The following is a 9649-nucleotide window of genomic DNA, read 5'->3' on the forward strand; positions in this document are numbered from 1 at the left end:
CCCTGGCCAGGCCTGGTGGCTCACACCTGTAATTCCAACATTGTGGGAGGCCAAGGCAGAAGGGCTGCTTGAGGCCAGGAGTTCAAGACCACCTGGTCAACAGAGCAAGACTCCAGTCTCCACAAAAAATAAGAAAAATAGCTGGGTGTGGTGGTGCACACCTGTAGTCCTGGCTACTTGCCAGGATGAAGCAGCAGGATGCTTCAGCCCAGGAGTTCGAGGTTACGGTGAGCTCTGATCACACCACTGTACTCCAGCGTGGGCAAGAGTGAGACCCTGTCTCCAAAATAAAATACCAGAACAAAACCCTGATTCTTGTCCTGGAAACAGATGGCAGAAAAAGATAAAAGCTACAATCCACTACATGCCTCCCAACATATTTCTTTTTTTCTTTTCTTTTTTTTTTTTTTTTTGAGATGGAGTCTTGCTCTGTCGCTCAGGCTGGAATGCAGTGGTGCGATCTCGGCTCACTGCAACCTCTGCCTCCCGGGATCAAGTGATTCTCCTGACTTAGCCTCCCGAGTAGCTGGGATTACAGGTGCCCACCACCAAGCCCAGCTAATTTTTGGATTTTTAGTAGAGACGGGGTTTCACCAGGTTGGTCAGGCTGGTCTCGAACTCCTGACCTCAGGTGATCCGCCTGCCTTGGCCTCCCAAAGTGCTGGGATTACAGGTGTGAGCCACCACACATGGTGGGAAGAGCACAGCTGGCCATACCTAAGACTAGCCCAATCTGTGTGTCAGCCACTGACCCATTTTACCAGTGAGGAAACTGAGGCTCAGAAGAGAGGTTAAGTAACTTGCCTGTGGTCACACAGGGAACAAGGGCAGAGCCAGAATGTCAACGGAGGAGTGTATACCCTTTCAACTACACTCTGCACAATGTTTAACCTGAGCCTCGTGTGTTCATTTGTAAGTCACAGAAAATAATTATATTTACAGGGGGAACCTAAAGATTTCAGGGGACAACCTGTAGACTGACTCTCATTTAGCACGGACCCAATAAGCGCTTACGCCCATCTGCTTGAGCTCATATTAACATAACTACTCTCCTCATGACTACCACTCAAAAAATATACAAAGGACCTATCATTTTCCCAGAAATAACCTCTCTATATGAACATGCACGGCCATTGTGGAATGCCTTATGTCTACTGAGCACATCACATGCACCGCTCTTCATTTCATCACCACACTAATCATGTAATACGGGCATGACTGTCCCTATCTCACACAAGAGGAAACAGGGCAGAGTTTAAATCACACAAGAAAGTACTTTCTCTCCACTATACCAGCACATAAGCGTGACTCAATCTCATTTAAATAAGTTCTGTTTTCTTTATCCAAATAAGAAGGCTGTTATTTGATCACATAGTTAATAAAGATGTGTTCAGACCACAAATGGGGATATATACACACACACACACACACACACCCCTCTATAAACACATGTAAAATTAAATCACAGTCCTGCAATAAATAAAGCCTTTTTCTTTAATAATATCATTACTACCTTTGTTTTTGTGCTGAGGCGGGATTAAACTATACGAAATTTTAGAGTCCAACATGTCTTTGATTGGACTGACAGGAAAGGCTGGGCAATCTGGGAAATGAATCCCTCCCTCTCTCCCGCAACCATCAGAATCCAGGCCCCCAGATGGGCTGGGCAGTGCTCTTTGTTCAGAGACCTGATTTCTCGTGGCCTAAGACAAGGAAGGAACGCAGCTGGTGCTCCGTGCCTAGGAGTGCCCCTCTGTTTATCTGGATCCAAGTGGCTGCTGACACCCCATTCCAAGCCTACCAAGCCCCGAAGGACCTTCCAAGTTGGCAGAAAGGACTCCTTGGACCCCTCTGACCAGGGCCAGGAGCCCTCCCTTGTCAAACCCGTAGAGCCAGGCAGGGTGGCCATGCCCTTGAGTTCCCTCCACACACAGAGCACTAGCAGCTTTGTTTCACCCCAGGCCCTGATCATGGGGCCCACAGAGAGGGGTCCCAGGCAGAGGGACAGTTTGGAAAGGGTCGGCATGGACAGGATGGCCTGTGGAGTGAGATAGGGAAAGAGTGTGCAAGGGACCCAAAATGGAGGAAAAATAAACAGGCGTCATTGACCACGGGCCCCTGGAACTACTGGCCTGACCCTGCCTCTGGGCCATTCTGCATGGTGGAGAGGACAGGCCTCTGGGCTCAAGTCCTTCCTCTGTCACTTCTTAGTGGTACAGTCCTGGATGAGTCTCTTAAACTCCCTGAGCCTCGGTTTCTTTGCCTATAAAGTGGGAATAATAATATCTACCTCAATGAATTTTTGTGAGGCCCAATAAGAAGCGACCCTCGAACCCAGTCTAGATTGGGTCCCCTGTTGTCACTCCTGTGATGCCATGCATTCAACAGGGCTGTAGTTCAAGTTGCTCTACCACTCATTCACTGTGGAAAAGTTAGTGAAGTTTGCCATGCCTCAGTTTCTTCCTCTGTAAAACAGAGATAATTATAGAGATTATATAATTATGTGAGAGTACTAAAGTTAAATGAGTTTGCATATGTAAAGTGCCGAGAGCAGCGTCTGCTACATAGTAAACTGAACATAAGTGATGGTTATTATTATTATTCTTCGAAATGGAATTCTTGACATTTGTCATGTCTTTTACACTAGACTATAATTTATTCATCCTTACAGATACGTACTGAGCACCCACCATGTTTGGATGCTGCTCCAAATGCCAGAACACAGTGATAACACAGACAAGGCCTCTGCTCTCATGAAGCTTAGAGTCTAGTGGGGGTGGCAGAAAACCAAAAAGAGAATGCCAAGTCTAACGAGTGCTATGGGAAGAATAAAAGAGGGTGAGATGAAAGAATATGTGGTCAGGAAGGTTTCTCTTGGGCCTCAGGAGCATCGAGGAGCCAGCTGTGTAAAGATCTGGGGCAAGAGGGTTCTAGGCAGACAGAATGCAAGTGCCAAGCCCTTGAGGCAGGAATGCGCTTGACACGTCTGAGGACTAGCAGGGTCTGTGTGGCAAGAAGGCAGATCATGTGGGGGCTTGGGGCCAGGGCAAGGGCTTAGGTTTTATTATAAAAGATGGGATGTCAATTCAGCTGAGGTGGGGAATAGTGGTGACATGATCTGGCTTATATTTTAAATAGATCCAAAATGACTGCTGGGTAGACAGTGGCTTAGAGTCAGTCTCCCCAAGCAGTCATTTTGGATCTATTTAGTACCCCCACTTCAGTACTACAGTAAGAGTGAGGTGGAGGTTATAAGCAAGGAGACAAATTAGGAGATACGATGAAAAATGACAGTGGCTTAGACTACCTAAGCTGGCCCTACTTTAGACACTGTTCTCAAACAACTCTGCTCAGGAGGTACTAATATTATCATCCCGATTTTACACATGTAGAAAGTATGGCATAGAGGCCAGGCGCAGTAGCTCACGCCTATCATCCCAGCACTTTGGGAGGCCAAGGTGGGAGGATCACTTGAGCCCAGGAGTTCGAGACCAGCCTAGGTAACATAACAAAATCCTGTCTCTACTATTTTAGAAAAATTAGCTGGGCGTGGGGTGCACGCCTTTAATCCCAGCTACTGGAGAGGCTGAGGCACAAGAATCACTTGAATCCGGGAGGCGGAGGTTGCAGTGTGCCGAGATTGCGCCACTACACTCCAGCCTGGGCAACAGAGCAAGACTGTTTCGAAAAAAGAAAAAGAAAAACAAAAGTATGGCATAGAGGGGTTAAATAACTTTCCCAAGGCACACAAATGTGGGGAGCTGAGGTGTTAACCCAAGTAGTCTGATCTACAGCCTGTGTGCTTAACCACCACACCACACTGCTTCCTAGACAAGTAAAAATCGCCCCAGGAACATGAAGGCAGAGACCCTATTTGTATTCCAGATAGCACTCGCCTGGCACAAAGTAAACCCTCAGTAAATGTTTGTTGAATGAATGAATGAATAAATGAATGAATTATGTGGAAATACTTTTGTAAATTGAGAAATGCTCATGTAGACATTCTTATTGCTAAGTCCTTCAACTGATAGAAATTCCATTGATCTCACATTTTTGTCTAGTGCTTAACACATTTTCCTGGGAAAAAGAAAAGAACTGAGGCAGGACACTTATTAGAGGCAAACACTAGCTTGACAAATCTGGCCTGCGACAGATTCAAGAGGTCTGGCTAAGAAAACTCCTGAGGTTGGCATCTTGTCCATTAGAGCCTCCAGAACTTGGAGAAAGTTCCATTCTACCCAAGGAATCATCTGCCCACCCCCATCCTCTATCTATCTATTCTATTTAAAGTGTCAGTTTACATGACACTTTCAAGCATTTTTCTCATGCAGATGGGAAAATATTTAAAATATGGGTGGCCTCAAGAGAAAGGCCTGATACAAATAATATAATACTTCTTACTTCTGAACGATGGTTGGATACACATATTCATGGCAAGAGAACAGCCTTTTGTCTTCCTGGCCCACTTACTGTCTTTGGAGTCATTTCTTTGGGTATGGCCTGGGCGGTCCCAGCAGGAAGGCTGTGTGGGCTTCTCCCAGTGAAATCCAGAACCATGAGCCATTCTTGCCCTGTTTCACACGGTCAGGAGGGAGAAAGGACGCTGGCAGATGAAGGAAGCCCAGAGCTGGAAGGGACCCTAGCCAAACCCTAACATTTTACAGTGGAAAGGGATTCTGGTGCCCTTTCCACTGTATCCTGGGGGCTTTCTCACACTTTTGCAATGGAGTGAATACCTTTTTAATGATCTCCCACTCCTTCCAAAAAGAACACTTATTTACTTACTTTACCTACAGTTAAGATGAGCTTACAGGCATTAATATTATTGTTCAGTTGGCTCTTCTGGAGGCATTCTGATTAGCCCCATTTTACAGGTGGGAAAACCAAGGCTCTTTAAAAAATGAGACAAGCTCTAAATTCTGGGAAACCCCAGGTCTCTAACCCCAAATTTGTGGGGCTCTTGCTGTGTGTCAGGGACTATTCGATGCGTTACTTATATGAACGCCTGGGTGCTGGCATTATTATACCTATTTTTTGGATGTGGAAACTGAGCTCAGGGTGGGTATTTGAGCACAGTCACAGAGCCACAACTCAAATCTGGCTGCCACACAAGGCCATCCCTCTTCTGGAGTGGCACTTCTGGAATGCCCAGGTGGATCCCTGCCCTCCTCAGGGGGTGCGTGTGGGCGGAGGGAATGCTTTATTGGCCAGGCATACACAAGCCTTCACCTCTCCAGGAACAAGAAAGGCGGTCTTGCAGTCTCCCCAACTCCTTCGCGAACTTCCCGTAGGTGGTCAGGGCGCTCGGCGGCAGGACCACGGCCCAGCTTTGTCTCCCCCACCTGAGGACCTTGCACCAGGCCGCGCCCTGCACCGCCTCACCTCCGCCCACAAGGCCGGCGACCACACGGTCACCCGCGCCCACGGCCGCCTCCATCTTACATTTGGGGATCATTATTTATTCCCCGACCTTACAAACACTTCATGAGCACCGTGCTCGCCCTACTCCACCCCTCCCACCCCGACTCCCCTGCCCTCCGCATCCCCTTCCTCAACTGCCTGAGCCGGGATCCCAGGTGGGTGCAGGATTCAAAGTGGAAGGTTTGGACACCGCAGTCCCAGTTCCCGGTCCCTCTGAGCCGGGGCTGAGGGGATTCCCCGTCATCTGGACAAGCCGACGGGCTTCAGCAGGGCCAGGGTCACCGCCTCGGCTGGAGAGAACCCGCCCGGGCCACACACACCTCTCGGGCAGCTCAGAGAGGCGGCAAGGGCAGCGCGGGGGCAGGGGGAGAGGCGTGCCCGCGTGTGCGCGTGAGTGTGCGCGTGTAAGGGTGAGGGTGTGAGCATGAGTGTGTGTGTGTTGGGGTGTATGCGCAGGCGCGCGTGCGTATTAAGATCCGGGGTGTAATTCCGCAAAGAAGGTCCAAGAGATCGGGCATCGCTAGTACGGACAGAGCTTTGTGTCCAAATAGGCAGTGCAAGGACTAACCAGCGAGGGCGGGGAGTGGGGTTCTCCTGGGAGGGGCAATGCGAGGAGCCGAGGCTGGGCACCGGAGGCGAGCGGGATTCCTATCCCGGACGGGACGCCTGGATGTGGGAAGCTCCGGACCTGGGCTCCTGTTGGAGGGTCCGTGCGCCCCAGCCCGGGCTGGTCCGACGCGGGTGACACCCACACCCCATGGATGCTCCACGCCAGGCACCGCGCACGGGCCGCGAGGTCGGGTTCCCGAAACGGCGCCCGCAGCAGCGGGGAGAGGGGTGGCCTTCAGGGGGACGCCACACCTCCCGCCCCGACCCGGCTCCCCGGATCCTCCGGGCGCCTTGCCCGCCGCCCACCGGGCCCCACCCGGGGAGCGGAGCCCGTGCCGCCCGGCCCAGGGCTTCCCCGACGGAGCACGCTGGGCGCGGGGCGCGGGTTACGCCCCCCCACTCGGCGCCCACCGCCGCCCACCGCGCGGGAGCTCGGGCGCAGGGACGCACCGCCGCGTCCACACTCCCGCCGGCTCCGGCGGTCCCTCCCCCAGGCACTCACAAAATTGTCGCCGCAGCCGTTGTCCGGACACAGCACATAGAAGGAGACGCCGGGGTCGGCGTAGAAATCCATCCTGCGTTCGGTCTCCTCGGTGGCGATGAGCTCGAAGGGCGTGTTGGAGCACCATTTCTCCGCAACGTCGGCCAGCTGCTGGAAATCCATCGCGGCCCCGCGCCCGCCTCCCGCCGCCGCCCGCCCTCCCGCTCCTCGGCGCCCTCCTCCCGGGCGGGCAGCGCGGCGCTCGGCTCGGCCTGCACGGGCTCCTCCGGGGCCGGGCTGGGCCGGCTGGGACTGTTTACATGCGGTGAGGAGTGGGGCGGGCGGCGGCCGGGGACAGCGCGGCGCCGCGCCCGCGGCTCCTCCTCCGCCCCGCCTCCCCCCGCCCCCTTGCGGGCCTCCGTGGGGGGGTTGGCGCGACCGGGCCGGGACGCGGGGCGGCGGGAGGGGCGGCCGGCACCCCCGCGGGCGCCCGGATTTTCCTGGGCGCTCCCGCCCCCCTTTATTTTTAAACAAACCCGGAGCATCCCGGGGCCCTGGCCATCGCGGGGCCGCCCCGGGCCGTGACGTCATGGGCCCCAGCCAATCACCGGAGCCTGAGACGGCGCCGCGGCCTGCGAGCCCGGTGACGTCACAGCGCGAGCCTGGCATCCGCAACTCCGCGGGTTACCTGGAAGTGGTGCGAGCGCCCAATACCTAGTTAGCGTTATCTGTGGAGTTAGAAAGCCCAGGAAGCGTTTACCCAAATGCGATTTAAATGCAAGGGAGGCCATAGAACTGCAGATAACTTGGACCTTGTCTGGGGCTAGCAGTGGAGGAGCTGAGAAAATCTAGGGAAAAGGGAGTTTTTCTTTTTGCAGAAACCAAAGTTCTGTTCTCCGATTGATTTAAGAGAATGTGTCTTCTTAATGCATTTATCAGACACTAATATGAATGTTCACTTGCAAAGGAAGGGCATGTGTGATTTTTTATTTGCGTTACGTAAAGCTGAATATTTCTTAGAAATGAACCTCATAAGACTGGCTCCAGTATTATTCAGCTAGAATTCACATTGCATAACCTAAAAAGGTCAAGAGGATAAAGCACATTTTAAAACATGAGTGTGTGGCCCAACGATCGCACCTGTTGAGTGCTCACTGGCTGCCATGTACTGGACAGGCATTACTGGATTGCAGAAAATGCACTAGGGTCCTCGCCCGCAGGACTTGAACACTACAGACACAGACACGTTATAAACACTCAGCCAGCTTTTTTCTTTAAAGTGTGTCTTCTGAACCAGGCACTGTGCACGAATTTACATTCCCACCAACACGTATATATGTTTCCCTTTCTCTGCACCCTCACCAACATCTGTTGTTTTTTGACTTTTTAATCATAGCCATTTTGACTGGTGTGAGATTGTATCTCATTGTGGTTTTAATGTGCATTTCTCTGATAATTAGTGGATGTTGAGCATTTTTTATATGTTAGTTGCCCGCTTGTATGTCTTTTTTGAGAAATATCTGTTCATGTCCTTTGCCCACTTTTTAATGGGTTTTTTTTTTTTTTCTTGTTGAGTTGTTTGAGTTCCTTGTAGATTCTGGATATTAGTCCTTTGTCAGATGTGTAGTTTGCAAATGTTTTCTCTCATTCTGTAGGTTGTCTGTTTACTCTGCTGATTATTTCTTTTACTGTGCGGAAGCTTTTTAGTTTAATTAAGGCCCATCTATTCTTATTTTTGTTGCACTTCCTTTGGGGTTTTAGTCATAAATTACTTGCCTAGGCCAATGTTGCAAGGAACTGAATTCTGCCAACAACCTGAATGAGCTTGAAAAGCAGATTTTTTTCTCAAACTTGTTGTCTTTTCCAGACAAGAACTGAGCCTATTACCATGATTGCAGCCTTGGCAGAACCTGAGCGAGAACCCAGTGATGCCATGGCTGTGCTGGGACTTCTGACTTTCAGAACTGTGGGCTAATAAATGGGTGTTGTTTTAAGCTGTTAGGTCTGTTTAAATTCTTCGTGCAGCAGTAGAAAACTGATAACACAGGACAATGAAGGAGACAGGCACATGAATATAAAAATGCAATATGCCGTTGTAAAGTTACAAAATGTTCCTTAAAAAAAAAAAAAGCATGGGTGTCTCCAGATAGCACAAGCTTCCTTGCAGTTTTACCTGGCACCACCATTTAAAGCATAATATGTGTTCCAAAAATGAATTCCTTAAATTTGAGATGAAAATATGAAAAATACATTCCTTTTTTCCTTTTCCGGGAAAGAAGGAGTTTTTTTTTTTTAATCCATGTGTTTTAAAATGTATCAGTCAAATTTGCTCCAAGTGATGTGATCACCATTATGAAGTTATGTTTATTTAACAAATAGTTTTTGTCAGAAAATGAAAAGTTCCTATGAAAAATAGAATTTTGGGTACAAAGCAATTGGTCAATGAAATGGATACCGTTGGGTTTCCTTAGAAATGCATTGAGAGCAACAGCAAAAGCTTCAGAACTCCATGTCTGTGTTGATTCCTCCCTCTGCCATTTTAAGTTTTATGTACATCTGCAACTTCCTTCATTGCTCGGAGCTCAGTTTTCTTTTCTGAAAACAGGGACAACAGTGAGATAAAGTATATAAAGTCCTTATCCCAGAACCTAGCACATAGTAAGAACTCAGTAAATTCCATTATTACTCTTAATCTACTTCTTAGGGATGATGTGTAAGAAGATCAGCTAATTAATTTTTAAAGTAAAACTCAGGAGTGATATGATTGGTAATATTGGTCACAGATGAACCTAAATCTCATTTTTTTTCCAAGTCTTTAGAGCAGGGTTTCTCAGCAGCAGCACTATTGATATTTGAAGCCAAAAATTCTTTGTTGTTGGAGGCTGTCCTGCACATTGCAGGATTTTTAGCCACATTCCCTGGCCTCCACCCACTAGATGCCTGTAGCATCTCCCTCTACCCTCCCCTCTCTCCACTGTGACAAGCAAAAATTTCTCCAGACATTGCCAAATGTCCCCTGAGTGCAAAATTGCCCCTACTTGAGAACCACAGATTTAGAGAGAAAAGTCTTGCAACAGTCGTGTTTTGGTCATTTTTACTAACTAATGGAAAGGGTGTGCACATAAAGCAGCTGAAATT

At 49.5% G+C, this 9649-nt stretch overlaps 1 protein-coding gene across 4 annotated transcripts in view; it reads right to left on the reverse strand.

Annotated features, from left to right (window-relative positions):
* The window catches only part of MTURN (maturin, neural progenitor differentiation regulator homolog), a 28038-nt gene extending 21006 nt beyond the window's left edge, over positions 1–7032 (reverse strand). The window contains exons 1-2 of one of the 4 annotated variants that reach the window (XM_054560570.2): positions 6533–7032; positions 4471–4571 (exon numbers count right to left, since the gene is read on the reverse strand). In XM_054560570.2, coding sequence (XP_054416545.1) covers positions 4471–4571; positions 6533–6659 — 228 coding nt within the window. In that variant the 5' untranslated portion in view covers positions 6660–7032. Of the gene's footprint in view, positions 1–4470; positions 4572–5556; positions 6312–6532 lie in introns of those variants that run through there. The other 3 variants (XM_063726029.1, XM_054560571.2, XM_024249907.3) reach the window with 3 other exon arrangements.
* Between the last annotated feature and the right edge of the window lie 2617 nt (positions 7033–9649).

Source organism: Pongo abelii, chromosome 6, assembly GCF_028885655.2.
Source record: "Pongo abelii isolate AG06213 chromosome 6, NHGRI_mPonAbe1-v2.0_pri, whole genome shotgun sequence".
Lineage (NCBI taxonomy): Eukaryota > Metazoa > Chordata > Mammalia > Primates > Hominidae > Pongo > Pongo abelii.